Raw genomic sequence first — 23,904 nt, 5'->3', positions numbered from 1 at the left:
CTCAACATATAAACTTACATTTCAATATCAACTACAAAAAGTTCAATTTTCGGATATAAGAAATACATATAAAACTACGATATTCTTTCATTTACCAACATCATACTTGTATAATATCTGCCGTTTAGAATGTAATACAGATAATTAAATGTCGAATAAATAAATTCACGATAGCAAAAGAATCTAAAATTCAATATTTCAGACTAATACCGTAATTGAAATATATTTTACTGAATTTATTCTAAAAAGTCAACATATTAAACTCTATTATTTAAAGAGTATTTTATTTCTAAATTAACTATTACTGAGTATGAAGTTGGTAGCGAACGTTGCATTTACTATAATCAATAATATAATTATAAATAAATATAAGTTCTTCAAACAATTAAACTTTCCGATACATTATATTAAAGAATAGCAAGAAATATTAAAATAATCTAAGATAAACAAGATTATAGCCATCTACTTACTCTATGTCACAATTACCATTTTCTAAAAATACTCAATCAATAAATGGAATTTTCCATTCCATAAGATTCTAAAATCAGAATTTAAAAGACTATCTTTTAATTCAAAATCAGGTAAAACACGTTTACATTAATAATGATCTGAATATTTCATCCACATATTAGTTTTGTATTATGTTGTTTACAAAATAATTGTCCCTGGTCAGATACCCTTGATTTTGGACAAGATCAAGTAGAAAATACAGATATATTAACATATAGCCCTTAAGAAAGGCATTACAGCCCTTTATTTGAGAAAATACATTCCGCAGCCTGATATATATTTCAAAACAAATAAACAAACAACAACAACAAAGGTAAAAAGGCAACCAGCAAAGAAACAAGCAAATTAAACTGTTTGTTCAGTCTTACGAGGAATGATTAGTTGGCCCGTTTTGACATCACTTTTTAACACATTATTTTATTATATCAGCTATGTGCAACCTGTGGCCCGCTGTCCAGTTTTATACGGTAGGTTTACATCATACGGTGTGGCTACCTGGCCATAGAGCTGGAGGAAGATGACCATGCATCGGCAATATCACGCAAAGAAGCTCAGTGCCTATCTGAATAAAATACTAAGAATTATGTCATGGTATGAAAACCGCGAACTTGAATTACGTGTCTGACAATCTTCTATGGGAAAAGGGATTGAGATTGGAATTTAGTATACATGTAGGATAAGTATTGCTTTTATTTATTGTTGTTTTCCCTCAAAAACGTCTTTTGCAGATGGCTGGGGCTCTGTGTGGGTGGGTAGGTGGGTGTGGGGATGGTATGTGTGTGTATCTTTTAAAACAATTTTTCAATCATATCATTACGATGTCTGCAGTGTGGCAGTTTATAGTGATGTCTAACACTGGGGCATTATGTCATAGACATGTAGCATGTCCCACGCGGTCGCATTATCCTGACACAAGGCCGACGAGTTCTTACACCAACTTCTTAATCACTAACTCCTGTCGAGGCAGCTGTTAGTACCATTTTTTATAAGTCTTTAGTATTACTAGGCTCTAACCACTAGACTACCGGAGCGGTGGCTGGGGCTTAGAGTACATGTACAATAAGCGGGTAAAAGTGTTACATTTTTCTGAGTTCGCATGACGGATTGTTTGTCCAAGATATTTGATATATTTCTCGAGGATGATATGGCATCTGTCGTGGATAGACAAATTGTCGTTTAACTTAGAACAACTGTAGCAATTGTTTTGTTACAATGAAGAGAAGAAGGCAAAGAAAAACAGGCACAAAATTGGCAAGTGTTTCATTTTAAGTGGTTAAGCTCATTTTTGAAGTACGTATATTTTATTTTTAAAGAAATGAGTACTAATAATCCGGACACACGAGAAAAAAGTAGGGGCATGAAGGGCTGGGATACCATCCCTCAAGAAATGGCGGTCAACAAATCTTTGCTACCCATTAATAAACCTTCCATTGTTGAATCAGACGCTTCTGTGAATAAGAGACAACAAATTCTTGCCAATGACATAAATTTATACAAGACTCACAGAGCCACCATACTGTAATCTGACACTAAAATAGCTAAAGGAAGTTGCACGACCAGGCTGATTGACATTGGATATTTTTTAAATATTGGTCAATTGTTATATTTTAGTTTTTCCATTTGAATTCTTGGATTATTTCGGAGTATTTTCTTCCCATTGTGCATGAACGCACCCGCTGATGAATCGATAAATGCGAAACTAACGAATCGATAAATGCGAAACTAAATGTTAGAGATTAAGAGGGATGTCAATGATGAATTTTAGTTTCCTAAATATATAGTGAAGTAATTACGATACGATCCTTTTCTATCTGCATGTATTTTTTGCCGTCGGCATAATTATTGTATACTATTTTTTCTAATCAGAAGAAAGATATATTCTATTAGAGAACGTATATCATATACTAGCAAATGACTAATTCTACTGTTTTTGCAAAACAACTGCAAGAACAGTATTTTAGTCTTACCGGAATAAAACCAGCTTTCCCAAGGTCGAAAATTGCACACACAAAAAGTACGGATTTTTCATAGATAAAATCGTTATTAACCATGATCGAAACTGACAGAATTACAAACACTGAAACAAAGACGAATAGGGTCAAATATTTTGAACGAGAACGAAAACGATTAACGGCAAGAAAACCAGAACACATCATGAAATCCGATTTAAAAAGCTTAACCCGAGATATGAAACAAATGCCATTTTGAGCTACAGTTACATGATTTTATCAAAAAGGCAAATGAGTGAGAAATATATCCGGAGAATAATTATCCGGGATGAGGGGCAACTTAGATGGCTATGGATGGGTAAGTTTGATTGTTTCTTTAACGTTCATAACATTAATGTTTTCTTATGAAGCCATTAGAACATTAGAGATACGAGTCAGTCCATATTAAGTCAAACATATCACCCTGCTGAAGCTTCTCGTTACATATAATGCTCATTATCCTACCAAAGTCTACGTGTTGTATGAGATACGTCAATACCGTACCAGAATGCGTGTTGTATGAGATACACGAATACCGTACCAGAATGTGTGTTGTATGAGATATATCCATACGTACCAGAATGCGTGTTGTATGAGATACGCGAATACCATACCATAATGAGTGTTGTATGAGATACGTAAATACAATACCAGAATGAGTGTTGTATGAGATACATGAATACCGTACCAGAAAACCTGTTGTATGAGATACGTAAATACAATACCAGAATGAGTGTTGTATGAGATACGTAAATACCGTACCAGATTGCGTGGTGTATGAGATACGTGAATACAATACCAGAATGAGTGTTGTATGAGATCGTAAATACGTACCAGAATGCGTGTTGTATGAGATACGTGAATACAATATCAGAATGCATGTTGTATGAGATACGTGACTACAATAACAGAATGCGTGTTGGATAAGATACGTGAATACCGTACCAGAATGCGTGTTGTATGAAATACGTGAATCCCATACCAGAATGCATGTTGTATGAGATACGTCAATACAGTACCAGAGTGCGTATTGTGAGATACGCGAGTACCGTACCAGAACGCGTGTTGTATAAGATACGTGAATACCGTACCAGAATGCGTGTTGTATGAGATACGTCAATACCGTACCAGAATGCGTGTTGTATGAGATACGTAAATAAAGTACCAGAATGCATGTTGTATGAGATACGTAAATACCGTACCAGAATGCGTGTTATATGAGATATGTAAATGCAATACTAGAATGAGTGTTGTATGAGATACATGAATACCGTACCAGAATGCGTGTTGTATGAGATACGTAAATATAATACCAGAATGAGTGTTGTATGAAATATGTAAATACGTACCAGGATGCGTGTTGTATGAGATACGTGAATACAATACCAGAATGCATGTTGTATGAGATACGTGAATACAATACCAGAATGCATATTGTATGAGATACGTGAATACCGTACCAGAACGCGTGTTGTGTGAGGTACGTGAATACCATACCAGAATGCGTGTTGTATGAGATACGTGAATATAATACCAGAATGCATGTTGAATGGGATACGTGAATGCAATACCAGAATGCATGTTGTATGAGATACGTGAATACAATACCAGAATGCATGTGTATGAGATACACGAATACCGTACCAGAATGCGTGTTGTATGAGATACGTGAATACCGTACCAGAATGCGTATTAAATGAGATACGTGAATACCGTACCAGAATGCCTTTTGTATGAGATACTTGAATACAATACCAGAATGCATGTTGTATGAGATACGTGAATGCAATACCAGAATGCATGTTGTATGAGATACGTGAATACAATACCAGATTGCGTGCTGTAAGAAATACGTGAATACAATACCAGAATGCATGTTAAAAGTGTTATGTGCTTATGGTAACATAATCATATCTGAATGGAAATCTTTCTTTTTCTAAATTGAACCTTTCAACGTTCACAAATTATGTAAATGTGGCAGTCTTTAGTACAATTCAATCGATTAAATGAGAATATGAACACATGAACAGAGAACGTGAACGAGTATTATGGTAAGTCGATTTAAGGCTAGATGACTCAGAAACGATCAAAAGGTATGAAAGTATTTGAGTTTTACTATAAAACAATGATCGCGCGAAAACGTACTTTTGTTTTACTATAAAACAATGATAGCGCGAAAACGTACTTTTCATTGGTAATTCGAAAACTGGGAATAGTCCATTTTGTCCTGTTTCAAAACGCCTTAATTAAAAAAAACTACAAGTTTCAATATGATTTATTTACCTCTCCTTAGCTTTCTGCAATTCGGGATGATGATGGTCGCCCTCTTTTTCCTCAGCTTTTCTCGGGATTTTTCTTTCTTCTTTTTGGGGGGTGTAGTTTCAGTCCCTTCAGTAGTGTTTTTGCTCGCTGTTGCAGCCTTTCGTCGTCTCGGCGTCGCAGGTGGACCTCCCGAGTCTTGAGTTCCTTCTCCCAGTGGCGTTTTCTTTTTCCTTTTCACCATTTTTCTGACAGCTGCACCTTCTTCTGTATTTGAAGAAGGCAAGAGAGGTGGTAAGTTTTGACGATTGTTGTCTCTATAATGGTTGCAAATAATTTCCAGTCAATGGTGGAAGTGTCCATAAGTGAACATGAAAAGATTTATTTCAAAACACACACACACACACACACACACACACACACGATACAGTGAAACAAAACAAAGGTTATCCATTTATGACATGGAAATTGTGGCATAATATAAAACGTGTGAAGCACTTGTATAATTTGTCACATATTTGTTTTCATTCAGGAACACTTTTCAACTGATCAGACTTTAACATTTCTTGTATCTATACATGAAGACTTTTATGCCCGTGGTCTGTCACACCTATTCACTCTGGGAAAAGGTCACTTGTTAGATGACCCTATGGTACTTTTGCTGCTTTATGGCACACGGTATATTTCATGACCCACTGTTATAAGATATCACGGTACCAATTGTTTTTACATATAACTCAATACTGATGTTTTGTGAAATGAATATACTTTCTTTCCTATCTCAGCATGCACGTCACACACTGTAATAGAGAACAATGTTAGATTGTCAATTTGACAGGGACAAAACCAGGTACTCCATTGCATTTCAGAGAGATAACTCCGCTGGAACTAGACAAGTGTAAGAGTTATCTAGTCATAACACAGTTTCAGCCATGTGTACCACATGTTTAAAAAAATTCATAAAAATACAAAATATGATCTAGATATGAATTAACATAATCTCACATGTAGCAAAGAGGCACAACTTTTTTTAAGCCTAACAGAATGTACAACTCTTACATAATTTACCATTCACAGCTAGTGGTGTTGTTTTGTTACTGAATACAATATTCCCTACACCTTAAGCTTTTTCATTATCGTGAATTCATTTAGTGACACTTTGGATTAAATCATTGTGATATATCCAGAGTGTTAACACATCAGCACTATTAAAGACTATTAGTACAACAGCATTTTTCTATATTGGAACTCATTCGAAACGACGCTCAAATTCATTCGAATACTATATAGTATTGGAATTGTTTAGAATTATTTGCGATTTAATTCACATTATGGCTATGTATGTTTTTAGCACAGAAGCATGGTGTGGATTGATGGCAAATGACACTCTACTATGTCAGCCATGTGTATACGTATGTTATTTTATGTTTGAATATATGTTAATCAAGAGGAAGTGAATGGGCCTTATCCTCCCTCTTTATTGTTGATGTTTCAGTTATCGGAACTTATTAAAATATATTGATTTAGAAAGAATGGTATTAATTTCGTTTTTCTTAAAGACAAATTTTCTGTTCATATGCTCTTCCATTCTTTGTCTGTCAATCTTTGAAGTTTGTTTGTAAGAGGATTGTTTGGTTGATGTCTGCGCAATTGAAGTTAAGGGATGTTTTTCTTCACATCCATGCTTCCCACGAATAATGATGCCCCACTGCTAGACATCACTATAAACTGTCACACTGTAGACATCATAGCAATGTGAATGAAATATTTTGAAGACATGTGAAAAATGCGAATTACACACACACACACACACACACACACGCACACACACACACACACTTAATTGTCTTGACCACCTAAACACAATGAGTCAGAATTTAGTTTACCTAGAATATGTACGGCGCATCCTGGGTCATGTCAAAGAGATTCATCTAACAGAGGTTGTTCAAGAGGGTCATGAAACATACTTAAAATTGTGTAGGCAAAATTGTCCGGTCGATATTGAAGAATGAAGCTGGAGAGGACCTGAGTGAATGGGAGAAATACAATAGGGAGCGCTAGGGAAGACGATTGGTTCAGACAACAGAAGTGACAGTCAGTCATTTTCATGTTAGAGTGTCACAGACACTTACCTGGTTTTATACCTGTGTTGGGGACTCAACGGTTCTCCCATCAGCAGAGGAACACTCCCATAGCAACGCTGTCTTGGATTCCCAGTAGAACATTTAATGACTTGTCTCGAAAGTGATTTCTTTAGGTGGTTTGTTAACATTGTGGCTATCTATTTTCGTTAGCTCAGAAACGTACTGTGCATCAAGGGCGAAATTCAGTCTACACTAGACCAACACCGAAAATACGTTCGCCTTTGATGTTTAAATATACATAAACGAAGCAGAATGGACTAGTCCGAATCCTCGCTCTTGATAGTTAATGTTTCAGGGCTTATCATAAAATGGTGATTTTAAAAAAGATGGTGTTAATTGAATTTCGCTTGGCTCTATACCGACCCCACATGTTAACCTGCGATGTAATGCTAATTCCCCCCTAGACCTTTTAATCACCCCCATTACTACTTCAGAAATTATTCTCTGGTATATAAACAACCTTAATTTTGACATTGTTCTCAAATACAAAAACACTTTAGGAAGTATTCTCCGTCATCTAAACACATATATTCGACAGCATTCTCTGGTACATAAACACATTTACTTTCGACAGTACTCTCTGGTCTATAGAGACACTTACTTTCGACATTATGCTCTGGTATATACATGTATTATGGCTTTTTGAAATATCTTTCCTCGTTTTTCAATGTTGTGATGTTGTTGCTGCTACTGTAGCTGCTAATTTTGCATTAATGATACGATTCATAACAACTTTTCATGAATGCATATAACATGAGTACAAATAAAAAGGTAAATATTAATTTACAAAAATGAATCTGCGATGTCAAATAACTCTTCCTTTCGTTGGATGCATAGTTTTTCCGACGTTATTTGTTTCTTTCTATTTACCACTATTTCCTTCTGTCTGTCTGTCTGTCTGTCTGTCTGTATGTATGTATGTATGCCCGCATGTATATATGTATGTATGTATGTATGCATGTACGTACGTACATCAGACTTATGACAACCCACTTTTTAATCACTACTCATTCATTTCTGAAACTCAGTCAATTGGTCTGTTTTGATATCTTCATATGTTCCCTGTTCATATGTGAGACAGATTCGACCCTTTATGGTTATAATTACAGATCTACCAGTCATTAGCTATAGTTCGATAGTGATTTTGAAAATATGCAGGAAATTTAAAATTCAAAGCATTTTATGTGTGATGTACAACAACAATAATAATAATAATAATAATAAAATATGCAGTGTATGCTTTAAAATGTTAAGGAATACATGTATGAAACTGTATTAAGTAATTGTGTTTACGTGTGTGTCTGTTTTAAGGAGTACATGTATGAAACTGTGTTAAGAGTGTGTATGCTCAACTGTGCGGGTGTTATGGAGTACGTGTGTGAAACTATGTTTAAGGTGTACGTGTGTGAAACTGTGTGTCAAGGAGTACGTGCGTGAAACAGAATGACAGTTACACCACTTAATGATATATAAGTAAGTTTGAAAAGATATAATATTTAATTACATATAGAAAATAATCATTTTTTTTTTCTGGAAAAGAACTTAAAACAAACGATTTAACAATTGAAACGATTCTCTGCACTACGATTTGGTTACAAGGAATATAAACTCTAAAAAATATTCTCAGCCTTTATGCTCAGTTTTGAATTGCAAATATTATGCCATATATGGAGGGGGTGCCTGCGAATATTATGCCATATATGGAGGGGATGCCTGCGAATATTATGACATATATGGAGGGGGTACCTGTGCAGCTTGATAAGTGGCAGGACCAGTTGGATATCCGGCTTTCGCATCGCCTTGTACGTAAACAACATTTCCTACAGGAGCCTGTGTCTGCAGGGTCTGGTAGCCAGCATTCTGTACCACATATGGTTGGACATAACCCGGTTGTTGGACAGCTAAATAATAATAATAATAATAATAATAATAATAAATATTGATTCTCACACGAATATATTCACATTTTCAGAGTTTAAAATAATCTCAACTTGATATTGCTTTGTCTAATTCTTAGGACAAGTGTTTCCTGAAAACAATCTCTCTCTCTCTCTCTCTCTCTCTCTCTCTCTCTCTCTCTAAAACCAAATGATATCATGATATGTCTTTGGAGAGATCTGTACTGCGTGCCCATATTTTTTAGTTCAAGTTTTCAGTCTTACACCTTTGGATGGTAAACATTATTTTTGTAGCTTACCTACAGTTGTCATTGTAGGATTGGGATTAGTTCGGAACACGGTACCGGCGAAACTCTGTCTGGTAGACCGGCAACATGCACAGCATAAGCAGCTGATGATTGTGATGATGATTCCGACAAAAATCAGGAAACCAATCACTCCACCAACAACAGCCCGAACGTTGCTATCAGAGAATGCGAATTCATGAAATTATGATCATTGCCAGCCCTATACTTGGTCCAGTCGTTGTACGTGAAAATCCGGTCTAACAATATGGTCAAGTCAGAATCAATGATTGTACGTGAAAGTCTGTTCTAGTGCTATGGTTAGGTTTGAATTACTCTCTGTACGAGAAAGACCTGTCTAACAATATGGTAAGTCAGAATCACTGATTGTACGTGGAAGTCTGGTCTAGAAATATGGTCAAGTCAGAATCATTGATTGTACGTGAATGTCTGGTCTAATAATATGGTTCGGGTAGAATAACTGTAAGTGAAAGACTTATCTACTAATATGGTCAAGTCAGAATCATTGTTTATACGTGAAGGTTTGATTTAACAATATGGTCAAGTCAGAATCATGTTGTATGTGAAAGACTGGCCTATCAATTTGGTCAAGACAGAATCGCTGATTGTACGTGAAAGTCTGGTCTAGTACTATGGTTAGGGTAGAATAACTGTCTGCACGTGAAAGACTTGTCTTGCAATACGGTCAAGTTAGAATCAATGTTTATACGTGAAGGTTTGATCTAACAATATGTTCAAGTCAGAATCACTGTTGAATGTGAAAGTCTGGTCTAATACTATGGTCAAGTCGGAATCACTGTACGTGAAAGTCTGGTCTAGAAATATGGTCAAGTCAGAATCACTGACTACATGAAAATCTAGTCAAGTAATATGATCAGGTAACAATTACTGTTTGCACGTGAAAGAATAGTCTAGTAATTAGATAAAGTCAGAATCACTAACTATTTACGAAAATCTAGTCTAGTAATTAAAAGTTTAGAATTGTTTAACAATATATTTATTTCTACTATCAATAAATGATTTTCGATTAATATAGCTGATAGCTGCTGCTACTGCTACTCCAACTACAACTACTATTACTATGATGATTACTACCACTGCAACTGCTTTAATAGCAGCTTTTACAACTGGCATTATTACCAATTAAACAATGGCTAGAATCGAGGTTAACACGATAACTTATTACCATTGCAACTAATTGACGACTGATGTTAAACAGGTTGAGTTTGGGGATTCGTAATTAATAATAATAATAATAATAAATGATGATAATATGGACTTAGTACAGAGCCTAGTTGCTAGAAGCTCTAAGCGCTTTACAATATTAGATAGCACATAAAAACATATGCAATGACAATATTACAAAAGCAAACACCATAACTTTTCAAATCACAAACATGTTGACAATAATTAAGGAAGAAAACATTGTGAGGTCTTTAAGTCTGTTCTTATAGTAGGCATATGTGCGTTTTTCTAGCATGCTTTAATGAGATCACAGTGTCATTGTTTCTAAGATCAATCGGCGATTCGTTCCACGTATCTGTGCCATTTTATGCAAAAGGAGGTTGTCACGTTAACTTCATTTAAACACTGGGAACAATGCGAATACGTGTATTGGAAGAGAAGCGTAAGTTCCTAGATGGGCTGTTATAGACGGGTGAGGTCAGAGAGGTATATTGGACTGAAACCAGTCAAATAAATGTAGTATAAGGAATAGATTTTGTATTTGATTCTGGATCGAACGGGTAGCCAGTGAGGGTTACATAGCAAGCGGGAGCAAGCAGTTTTTCGTACTCTAAGGATGATCCAAGCAGCCGTATTTTCAACTTTTAGAAGTTTATCTTGTAGTAACTGAGACGAACCAGATATAAATGAATTACAATAATCCAGTCTGGAAGGTACTAAGGAACACACAAGTGTTAATGTGGCATTAACCAAAAGAAAATTACGAATGGAGCGAATGCGTCTTAGCTTCCAATATACAGCCTTGCATATGTTCATGACATGTTGGTGTAATGAGAGTAAGAATGACATCTAGGTTTCGTACTCACTATGTGAATTTAAGGTTGGTATTGTTGATACTTATTGCTTGGAGTAAATAAAGTGAATGAGAAAGTCTTTGCGTGGTGATTAGAACGGCTTCAGTTTTACCATAATTCAATTGCAGCTTTTTATATGTCATCCAAGACACATATCGGAAATGCTCCTATCTACGGAACCGCTCCGGTGGCCTAGTGATTGTAGTGTCCGCCTCGGAAGCAGCAGGTCACGGGTTCGAAACCCGGCCGAGTTATACCAACGACATAAAACTAGTACTAACAGCTTCCTCGCTTGGCACTCAGCATTAAGAGGTTAGTGTTAGGACTGGTCGGCCTGATATCAGGATAATGTGACTGTGTGGGACATGTTGCTACATGTCATCGGAATAATTCCCAAGTGCTAGACATCACTGTAAACTTCTATACTGCAGACATCGTTGCGATATGACTGAAAAAAGCTGTTAAAACTACGTGAAAATTCCAAGTCACACATACACCTCTCTACAACTTAGATGGTAGCCTTCAACTTTCAGGTGGGGAGTAAGATTTGTATATTTGAGTGTCATCAGCGTACAGCTGGTGAGACACCGGATGTCGATCTATCACGCTTGAGAGTGGCTAAGTGTATAAACTGAAGAGAACAGGGCTGAGAACAGAATCTTTTGGAACACTGCAACATAGATCAACTGGTCGGGAGTGTTTTCCATTTACGGACACAAAGTTGTGTCATGCTGTCTAAGTAGTACTTCAACCATAGTAAGGCTGTATCGTGAATGCAAAACACATACCGGAGAAAGCGAAGTAATATATCATGGTTAAGTGTGCCAAACGCCGCAGACAAGTCCAGGATTGTGAGGACTGTCACTTCCCCTCTCTTCCAATCAGAAAGAAGGTCGTTAACTAGTCTCATAAGGACAGTTTCAGTTTTAGAGCGAGGGCGATATGCAGACTGTTCATGCTCAAAGACTATCGGAATTCGGATGAGATACAGGATAAAACAACCTTTATTAGATATTTGACATGAATAGGAGGTTAGAAACTTGGCGGTAGTTCATTGAATTGCTATGATCACGTGCCGGTTTCTTCAACAGATGTTTTAAAATGATAGTTTTGAAATCTGATGGGGATTCAGCCGGATGCGAGAGAAGTATTGATAATATTGTTAATGAATGTAATATTGAATCTAAGCACTCAAGCAACAGTGATGTCGGAATCGAAAAGAGTTCACATGACTGGAACGCTTTTCAGCACAATTGTGTTTACCAAATCCATATAGATAGGTTCAAACACTGTTAAAGGCTGATGTTGATATTCGCAGTGCAAAGGTGGTCCCTAACACTGTTATATCATGGAAAGGGTAGAAGAGGTAGTATAGAGGTAGAAGTAGGTATATAGCTTTTGTGAGTATGTAGATAACACAGTGAGTATGTAGATAACACAGTGAATAGGTAGATAACCCAGTTAGTAGGTAGATAACTCACTGAGTAGGTAAATAATCCAGTGAGTAGGTAACCAGAGATAGTGGTCAAGTGCTTACAACGGAACTAGCTGTGGAAGTGGAATCTGACGTCTGTATCAGAAGTTCTTGTTGTTGTTGTTGTTAGTAGGAGTAGTACTAGTGGTGGTATTGGATTTGACGGTGGGGGATATATGATGTTGTAGTTTGTATAACTTCAGTGCTTCAATCATTCTTGTTCTGGTATTGTCATGGTAATTTGTAAGATAAAAGTAAATCAGATAGTGTCTTTGTATTTGTAGCTTTCATGATTTGCTAGTATATCAGTAAAGGTGGTTCATGTAGACAGTGATAGTGTCACCAAGGATTTTGTCCGTATTGCTAGTTATGTTACCAGTAGCAGCGTAAGTCTAGGTGGGCCCTGCGTGTGGTTGTGATACTGATTATGGTATTGTGATTACAACGAAAAGATAGACTGATTGACATATGAAATTATTTACATAACAGACAGACAAAAATAGAGGCGAAACATTTATGAACTTACACACAGCAATATTGATTGTAGTAATCTCCACAACAGCCGTAAGGACAGTTCTTGTAAGACTTGAAGTAACTGCTGCTGTAGTAGTAACAATCCTCACCTAAAGCACATCCTAACAAATAAAATACATTTCTATTAGTATTCACGAAGGATCGGTTCCAGTTTTATTTCGGAAAGTTACTAGGACAACAACATAAATAAATGAAATAAAGCTACCCATTGAAATGGTGTTTTTTTTTTTCTTCAAATTTATTTCAGAAAATCTCGGGACAAATGACATTCTATTAAATGCATTACTCATTGTTGACGACTTTTTCATGACTAAAGACAAAAACTTTTATTATCTCGGTCGAAGTTGCTTGGTCTTCATTACGACAATGTGTCTTTGTGTGAATTCAAGTTGGAGTTTGGCTGTTTCCATGCAAAATGATTGCGCGGTGATCATATACGTAGATGCTTTTGATTGGGTAGGAACGAACACTTCCGGCTAACTCATCACGGCACACTATACGAAATCCCACCTTTAATGGCAGTTTATTCTGGAGTTTATTGATCAGTGAGAATCAATGACCTCAGTCTTAGGTCCAAGTATGCGTTTTTGAACAACACGTACTGAGCAGAAAGCATCGTTTTCTTATCTTATCATGATTGTGACTTCTGGTCTATAAATCTAATATCTTAAGTAGAAGCCATCCTCAAAGTTTGGTGATAAAGAAAAAACTTGCTCCGGAAAAAACGTTATTCTGCAAAACCATTCTCTCCTTTGAGTGACAGTGATCATAACCGCTTACCGTTTGATCCCAAAAATCAATAGGCCTCTTGAAAACCTTAGGTGCAAGCCCTCCAAAGCCCTGAATATATGTTGTATACAAATATAGATATTATGTAAAAACAATTTTCTTCCGTTACGACTTCATGGAGTTGCAGTCAGCAACACAAAAGAGCGAAAATCACTAAGTATTGTAAAACGCAACAAAATAATTTATTTCCCCAGAATAAAATAATTTCCAGTATTGTAAATAAAATCCCAGATAGTCTTGAAAGTACCATCACAAGTCCAAATGTATGAAATTGCAGTTAAACTCCAGTGGTATTCAAAATAAATTCCAATACTGAATGTGTCGATGTCCCTGTAGTCTCTAATATGCTAATAAGTCAATGGCCTGAAATGTGGTGATGTGGTAATATTGTTTTGATGTATCTTAAATATATAATCAAAAATGTGCTTGTCTGTATCCACTGTGATCCCAAATTAATATTTTAGTCCAAGAATATTATTGAGCTCTTTTTAATTCCAGTGAAAATGAACAGAACAAAAACTCTTACACTGCTTCTGATGTTAAGGCAAGAAGTAATAATTTTTCATGTAAACAACATTATATAAAAATATAAGACAAACTAAGAGAATCAGGATGTAGTTTAGCTACTTCTCCTAAGCATTAAACGTTGTCAACAAGTTAAGGAATTTCCAAGTGGAAAACGGATGTCCTATATTCAGATAGAAGTTAATTAGAGAACATAAATGTATTAAGAATGGATGTAATCTCTTTGGTGTTAACCTCTTATTTACAGATAAACAAAGCCAATGTTTCAATAGTTTAAATATTGCTACTGACATTAGTGATTTTTAGTCTATGGTTTTTACTTAGCTAAGAGACGATGAGAATTCTGCACGCAGAATAAAATGATCGTTTAGAAATTTCATTGATTTTGATGTGAATGACTATAAATGATTTACTGTTATGTCGTCCAGTGCTGACTTTGAATTTTGAAATTAATATATAATTCTTACTGAATGTAAAAGATTTCAAACAATGACAGAGAAATCTGTGAAATCTTCAAACTATTTTATATAACTGTGGCATTAGACATTATAAAGGATGTTGATTTTCACTCTTGCAACCATCGCAGTACCACTTCTGTTAAGGACAATAGTAACATGGATGCAAATTTCGAATTTAAGAAAATTGAACATGAAAAAGTGTAAAAATATGACAAGACATTTAAATTTAAAACGAAGCTACTAGAGCGGGTCAAATTTTTTTTACCTGTTAAAAGCTAGGGCACTGATCATTGTTGGCCGTATTAACGATATAATAAGCAAACTTTTATAATCAAATATTTTTAACGATCGTCGTAAGGAAGCTCAAGTGGTTTTAATTTTCAGAAATTACAATCCTCTTGATAGAAATGACTATTGACTGTCTGCATTCTAACTATCATTTCCAAACTATCTGAGAAATCAGTGGAGACCCAGTTACAATAAGGTTTTAAGATCATGTTTTAACAATCTTGTGGGTGCTTTCGTAAAGGTTATGGATTCGAGACCACCCTTTTTTTTTGCTTTAAGGCTGGATGAAGGCTAGTGATTGAAACAAGTATGCAACTGCATTTCTGATGTATTTATTTAAGGCTTTTGACGGTCTCTCTCATGATATTCTCATTTGACAGTTGAGGACATATGATATGCAAAATAGTTTAATGGGACTCTTACTGAGCTATCGGTCAAGTCGAAATTAAGATGCATGGTGTCTTGAGTAGTTGGAATGAAGTTCATAATGGGGTCCATCTGGCGACAATCATCTGAGTGTTACTCTTTATTGTTTTTGTCAATGATATATCAAATTTTATTACATGTAGCTCTTTATTGTTTTTATCAATGATATATAAAATTTTATTACATGTAGCTCTTTATATAACTATGCCGACGATAACACTTTGTCCTTTTCCTCAACAGATTTTGACATTAATTCAGACACTTTAGGCAGAGTCCAACATTCTGATTGATTAGTTTACTGCAAACAAAATGCAAGCCAATCCTAAAAAATTTAAAACACTATCTGTTGGTAAAATACATTTAATATACAGCCTGCACTACTCATAAGCAGTGCTGTCATAAACTGATGAAATTGTTAAATGCCAGGAATTGACATTTACTATCAACTGCAAATTTAATTACATCACGGAACGAAAGCTTCAACAATCTGTCTTGATCCGTATTGGTCGTAAAATAACTAGACTTAACAAACTGATAATCTTAAATACATTTATCCTTTCCTACTTCATTTTCTATCCTTTAGCCTCGCATGTATGCAGTGACATGATCATTACTAAACTTGAAAATAAAGCAAAAGACTAGCTCAGAGATATGTGTACGGTGATAGCACAAGGAGCTTTCGTAAACTTTTACTTAAAGCAAAATTGACAATCTTGTAGGTGTGTAGACTTTGGGTTATGGCTCTACGGACATTTAAAATTATGGATAAGCGAGCTTCCAAATGTTTGGATGATTTAATATGTTTTAAGAACAATAAACACAATTTTAGATAATCAAATCCCACGAATTAAAACCTGAACATTTTCCAGGAAATAATTTTGATATGCAGCTGCCATTTTACGGAATGAGTTACCAAATCACTTTCGAGAGCAATAACAATTTAACTCATTTAGATAATTAAGTCTACCCTAGAATGATAAACACTGTTAATGTATTATCTGCAAATAATACCCCGACCAGCCATAATGACGACAGCTGATGTTTATGTTACACATTTGTTTATCTGTCCTTATAATTTTACTATCAAGCACCCTATTGTTAACCCATTCCTATTATGTAAGGTGTAATCTGCATCGCAGAATGGTTTTAGTCCTAATTTGGTGATCCTGCATTTTCTTCAAAGTGCGATTTATACCAAATAATTATTTTTTTAAAAATTATCCTAAATTAATATAGCCAGATTCTAAATTCACTTTCAATCACTGCGTTTTAAAAATTATTTGCTTGCTTATGTTTCAAATTATGCGCTATTTTTCCTATTTTATCTTTGTATTATGTTGTATTTTTATGTCTGGAAAATCGGAATTGTTTTAATGATCCTAACGTATCTTTTTGTAATGTCGGTAGAATTCTCAATAGGGCTTAAGTTGAATTGTTGTTTTAAATCTACCTGACCTTAAATAAATCTTATCCCATTCTATCTTATCTAATGATATCTTACCATGTCTTTTATTATCTTATCTTTTCTCGTCTTGCCTTCTATTGCCTTGTCTTCTCATAACACTATACTGTAAAAACGACGGAGAAATCTGCCATCGATTGGTGCTGATTGCAAATCGAAATTAAGTGACAGTCGAAATTTGTTGCAGCGTCTGTTACCGAGACTGACTACAAGCTTGCCAACACACAAATTCACGCCTTAATGCGTATTTACTAATAATCTCACTGTCATAAAGAAATCTGTTGTTTAATGAGGTTACGCACTGAAGAGTGTTTGGATGGTTCTATCAGGATGCTACGTTACTTCCACCCCAGCAACATTTGCTGTATCAATCCGTACTAGAAATGTGTTAACAAAAATGAAAATTTCTTCATTTGTCTATGAAAACATTCATTAAATTGAAGACAAAAATATACGATTCGAACCATAATACGTACGATCTAAATGTCGTTGTCCCTGAATATATCGTGACAATACAATATTTCCTCTTCATTCCTGAAATATTTCCTTAGATTTACTCAGAACAAGTAGACATCCTCATTAAAATTAAAGAAACTGGATGATCCTGAGAAAGCGTGTTTGGTAAGAATGATCAGAAAGATTTGTCAATATGCATGCCTCTTGATGATCAAGACCAAAATATATGCCAAAAACTATCACCAGAATATTTCTTTACCAAAACAAACAATGCAAGACATGCAGTGGTCACAATAATCTGTATTACAGTGCATTCATTTGCTAGATAAAAACAGCAATAACTCTAACTCTTACAAAAATGCTTGAGTACAGTGACTTGTCGATATGTGAATGTTCATATATTGGCTATCGTATATACATATTTTCAAGGCGAGCCACTGGACACGGTACGAATTGTTTCGTTCACAAGTGTAGTGTACTACAGCCAACTCAAATTAGAAAAAAGCCATAACTTCCACAAAGTAGATTACGCCTGCTAGCGTAAATAACGGTTGACGGTATTACCGTTGATCCTTGACCCAGAGTTGACAGCTACACATGGCTTCCTGTGGAAAGTCCTCTCTAGCGGATCAGGCGGCCGAACCTATATGCTCATCTACCTTGCTGTAAAGACAGATATCACGTGTTGTGTGTACAGCGCAGGGTATCAGCCCAGTTGCAGTAGGACCTGATGGCCATACCCTGCATGCGTCTTCCAGACGTCTCGTCAATGACATGTGACTGGATTCAGACCGATCTCTACGAGAGAATGTGGGTGACTCTACGCAACTTTTCCTCACTTAACACGAACGTTCTGACACCATTTCCCATCCCACCACACAAAGCAGATGTCGAGAAACTTCTAACTGTAACCACAAACCTGCATACATGCGGCTGTGGTCTCAGGGTAGCTTTCAACTGGACCGAAGCAGCTGTAGAAATCATCACACACACACACACACACACACACACACACACACACACACACACACACACACACACACGGTAACTGAGGAGCTCCTTTTAGGATCAAGCTGCTCACTTCCATATCATGAGGAAGTGGCTTGAAAAAGGCACCCTAAACATTGTCATCTTCAACTTAATTCTGGTTAGCATACCACGGTTATTGTGGATCGCAACGTAGGGGTCGCAGATCTAACAAGATGACAATGGTGACGCGAATAATCGGTCTGGAATGTGCGCTCAGTAATGGACAGTTCATCAGCAGATATATCAGAAAGACGAACAGTTCTGTTTGGCCAAGTTCAACATCCAGATAGCATCCCTGAGTCAATCAGCTAGTCGAGGTAGGAGCCGGCTATACCTCGTTCTAGATTGGCCGAAGAAAAGAAGAGCGACAAGAAGCTGATATTGGGCTGCCAGCAAATCACAGCTAGTCAGCAAGTTCAAAAATCTTCCAAAGGGCGTGAATAATATACTAATGCAGATGAAACCCCCAGTGTCTGGAAAAAGCTAAAATTAGAAATTAAAAAAAGTTTAAGTAACCTTCATTAAGCGACAGACTAGCATGACCTCGATCATTTTTCAGACTGTAACTGAAGTTCCCATGGCAACAGATTGGTAATATATCATAGGCAATTCAGAAAACAAAAATTACACAAAGCACCAAGAGAGAACATGCAATAAATAGAACTTTTACGGTTTCTCTGACTTATGACATTAGGTTAACTTAAACACGATTCCCTTCTATCACACCTATACCTAGATACAAATGTTTGGGGTTTTGTTCCTCAAGTAAGGTTGCTTAAATTTATGCCATACGTAGGCATTCCGCACGTTTGTTGTCGCATTTTCCAAAGTCATTGTTGCGAATGACACTAGACTATGTCTGATGATCAGTGCCAACTCTAGCACGGAAGTCACCATGGATGATGAGTTTGTCTGCGTTCGGTACTTCTGTGATAAGAGACTCCGGATCTTGATATTATTTGTGCTTGATTTCATTTGGGTTGGTCGTGGTGAGTGCATTGATACATGATATTCGCACTAAATTCTGTGAAATGTTATGTCTAGCCTGCTTCGGCGGTACATAATCCAAAATCCAGTGGCGTAGCAAGAAACCCCTTCCCTACAAAAAAATCTAATTCAGTAATTCAGGGGCCAAAACCCATTTCAACATTTAGCCTAATATCCCTTCCTCCCATCCTCGTCCTCTGGGCAACATACTACCCCACTCCCAAGTTGCCGTTTTTGCTTGGGCAATTGCAGCGGCCTTGCCAAGTCTTAACATAGCAATAACTGCAAGAAAAAATTAGGTAATTACAACTCCAGTTTACTTTTCATGGGTGCTTCCATAAGCCATAAAGATTAATGCACACATCAAGTTTGATCCCCATACGTCCATCAGTTTTCGACGAAAAGTTTTCCTCGTGCTATTTCTACCTATTTTGTTATCGATTTCCTTTAAATATCGATTATATTCTTCAACTGCTGATAAATATTAAGATATTTTTAAAAATCTCGGTGGTACCCCTGGAAAGGACAAGCAGTATATATTACACTTAACATATGAGTCAAAGCAGTATTTTGTCTATGTGGAAGACTGAGAGGCGCCTGTGCTACTGAGAATTTAGATACAGAATTTTATTACACACTCGCTATTCATGTCTGCAGCCTTATGTTGGTTTCAAGGAACTAGTATGCATGCAATATTGGGTGTATATCTAAGGCCATTTCCAAGGATCCCTCCACGTCAGAGGCGAGGTAGCAAGGGACTAGCTAACCTAGCTCTCACTCATTATTGGGTTACATATTCAAATCTTGCCCAAAATAACTTGGGTTTGTTGTTGCGTGTTGTCTTTATTTATCTATCTATCTGTCTCTCTATCTAACTATCTGTCTGTCTATCTATCTATCTATCTATCTATCTAATCTAATCTACCTAATCTATCTATCTATATATCTAATATATCTATCTATCTAATCTATCTATCTAACCTATCTATCTATCTATCTATCTATCTATCTATGCCCAATAACATGTTTGACTATATAATATAGTTGTGAATAACGATGTATAATTTGAACAGGTCTGAAAATGATTTTAACTCGAAATAAAGCACAGACTTTACTTATGGTACAGATTTTACTCTCTGTTCTCTAGTAATTGTGTATTTTTCTGGAAAAGTTCTAAATGTAAAATTTCGCATATAAGCAGCCAATACTAAAGAGCAAAATCAGAGAAATCTTTTCATTTTCTCGGTGAATAAAAGGAAGAACAATAATGTGTGTGCATACGAGAGAGAGAGAGAGAGAGAGAGAGAGAGAGAGAGAGAGAGAGAGGCTTACCTATGCACGATACAAGGAAGAATAGTCCAAGTCTGTAATGTAAAGACATATCGGCTTATAAAACTATACAAAAATCACACATTTAGGATGTTACGCCTGTATAAAATTTCACCTTGTCTGAAGCCAAAACTTTCAAATTGTAATCGGAATAATAGACGAACTATTCGTCTCCTGTTCCACGCTATGTTCCTCTCTGCACATATAATAAAATACCCTTTCACCGTGTATAACATTTGAACACTGTAATAATCTCTCCGGATGCGTAGTATAGGGCTTTTGTTACATCCCGGAAGTACATGTAGTCTCTGCAAAGACCATTGATCATTGACGCAAGGGTGACAATTTACAAAGCAGAAATCGAATCTGTTATGATACGAAAAAGATGTGAAACCGGAATTCTGCACACTTGACATATAAATACACTTATATGCTATCACACACGTCGGTAACATGGAAAGGAAGAGGATTAAATCACACACATGCACAAAAACACACTTATATACTATCACCCACGTGTAGGAGTACTCACACGTACAAAAGCAAGAGCTGAAGTGGCCACACATGCACAAACTTGCTATCATGCAGAGGAGTACGAGTAATCACACATACTTATATACGATTGAGCGCAAAATACGGTTTACGATTTCGTTGTGAAGAGCATACACAAACATAAAACACTATTCTGGCAAGATCAGTGGCTTCTTCGCACTGCCGGTCCATATACTAATACTGTCTTCAGTCGTCATTGTCTTTCCTCATACCTTCTTCTTTTTCAGAGAGCAGTATATGTCATCATGGTTAAGGCCTGGAATGATTTCACGCAAACACACACACACACACACACACACACACACACACACACACACACACATGTCCTGGATTCAAAAGCATATTGGAAATAGGCATGGATGATTCCACCTTCGTCAACATCTTAACTTGTCTTCAGAACTGATGATACAAGGGAGCAATGACTGCATTACCAGATATATAAAATATAAAAAGGAACAATTTGTTACAATTTACCTCTAAAGACCATGAAGTGAAAGTGAACTAACGGAGTTAGCAGTTTTTTAGAGGCGCACGTCTGAAATAAGGCCAAGTTATATACGCTATAACCCATATTACACCCATCAATAATACACAACAAAAAAATGGAATTAAAGGTTCTTTTAACACTACCTAAGATATACAAGTTTTTTATATATAAATAGCCAGCATAAGTAATGAGGAAACCCCGGGAAATTCATTGTCTTTAAAATTCAAACCCTATTCAAAGTACAAACTGTAGAGCGCCACCATATTTAAAAGTATGATTATTTAATTAAAATTATTATAATATGATCCATTTAGGGGTAACAGATACATCCAATTACCAGGAAATTTAGAAGAAATGCATGGATGTATTCATGTTAAAAATGACGGCAATAAATGTTTCATATGAAATATTTTATTTTCATTAGACCCTCCAACATTTGTCCAGAACGTGTAAAAGACGAGAAGGATTATGTGGATAAATTCGATTTCGGAGTTATTAAATTTCCAGTTCTATAACATGATATAAAATAACAGTTAATATCTTCTGAGAAAAGCAAATGAAAACCAAAACATTGAATTTGTATTGATTTGTAACTGGTATCCTAAGCATAAAAAATCAGTATATGTTATTGAAATCTCTATCTAGAGTAGCATATAATCTAGATAAACTACTAAATGTGGACTATGAAAAGCATAGGTACTTCTATTATAAGTGATAATCAGAAAGGTTTCATGAAAGGGCAATTTTATTGTTGTTGCGAAAACACTAGAAATGTATAAAATTTTATGAACTTCATAACACAACTGGTGAAGAAAGAACCCTGGAAAACCCTTGTAAGAACCATCGACCAACAGGTAGACACTCGGAAGGTCATATATCCAAGGGTAAGAGCCCGAGACTCGAACCTATGCAGACAGAAGTGAAATGATAGTAATCGGTAAATGCGAGCAATTTCGACCACTCGGCCACCATCGGCCCCTGATGAACTACATCTACGAAACAGATCTTATTAATTGAGTTTGAAGAAGTAATTGTCGAACTGAAGTCTTTGGAAAACGCTTTCAAATCTGTTAATTTTGGTGATTCTATTTGTCAGTGGTTCATAATATCTCACAAGAAGTCCAAATGAGTGTAATTTAACAATGACCATCTGTCTCAGTTCTTTCATTTAAAGAGAGGGTAGGTCAAGGAGCTCCATTAACCCCATACCTATTTTTTTATATTCTACGAATAGAACTTCTCTCCACTGATCTCAGGATTAACAGAACATTTTACTGATATCATTTATCATGAACGATAATTTAAACTGGGTCAGGATGCTAACTTTTTACTTTAGGATGACTCATCACGGTCTTCTTTTAGGTCTGCCATCAAAACACTACATGTCTCTGTTCACAGTATAATGTATTAAAATAAAAAGCCATTTGGAAGTATAGGTACAAAGTTTCAGAAGAAATAATTGCACACGCACTGAAATCATTTAGTCTTATTCTTCCTTTTTAATGTTAGGAATAGAGTTCCTTTGAAACCCAGAGTTAAATTATGCGAAGAAATTACAAGTAGTTAAAAATACAGGTTATTGGATGAAGAGAAATCTCTCCCGTATCGGAAAATAACTTTCATCAAATCATTAATTTGCGAAAGTTTATTCAATTATGTTTTGCATTGCCACATCCCATATTATATATAGAAAAATAACTTTACAAATTTAGTTGGAACGGTAAAACCAAAAGGATCACAAAAGGTACGCTATATGCTTGGTTCGTGTTCACTCTTTTATTCAATACATGCAACTTACTTGTATTCAACGCCTTATTGCAAACTAAGAAAGATCTAGGCAGAATATGGTTATAAAACAAATTATAGGAAACTTGAGGTATGCAGATGTTAACATTTATGGAGAAAACTTAGCAGGGATTAGTAAATTTATTTGTAAATTATCCAGGTAAGATCTTATCCTTGCTT

General features: G+C 35.9%; 1 protein-coding gene across 4 annotated transcripts in view; it reads right to left on the bottom strand.

The window, feature by feature from the left end:
* LOC149790367 (uncharacterized) overlaps positions 1-21,384 on the bottom strand; it is a 54,091-nt gene extending 32,707 nt beyond the window's left edge. Inside the window, exons 1-5 of one of the 4 annotated variants that reach the window (XM_089972412.1) lie at positions 21,016-21,374; positions 13,144-13,252; positions 9,099-9,262; positions 8,648-8,802; positions 8,380-8,614 (exon numbers count right to left, since the gene is read on the bottom strand). In XM_089972412.1, the coding sequence (XP_089828538.1) occupies positions 8,591-8,614; positions 8,648-8,802; positions 9,099-9,262; positions 13,144-13,252; positions 21,016-21,355 (792 nt within the window). In that variant the 5' untranslated portion in view covers positions 21,356-21,374 and the 3' untranslated portion in view covers positions 8,380-8,590. Of the gene's footprint in view, positions 1-8,379; positions 8,803-9,098; positions 9,263-13,143; positions 13,253-20,903 lie in introns of those variants that run through there. The other 3 variants (XM_089972413.1, XM_089972416.1, XM_089972417.1) reach the window with 3 other exon arrangements.
* Between the last annotated feature and the right edge of the window lie 2,520 nt (positions 21,385-23,904).

Source organism: Sinohyriopsis cumingii, chromosome 10 (assembly GCF_028554795.1).
Source record: "Sinohyriopsis cumingii isolate HCF-2022 chromosome 10, ASM2855479v2, whole genome shotgun sequence".
Taxonomy (NCBI): Eukaryota; Metazoa; Mollusca; class Bivalvia; order Unionida; family Unionidae; genus Sinohyriopsis; species Sinohyriopsis cumingii.
This window is presented reverse-complemented; position numbering and strand designations above follow the sequence as displayed.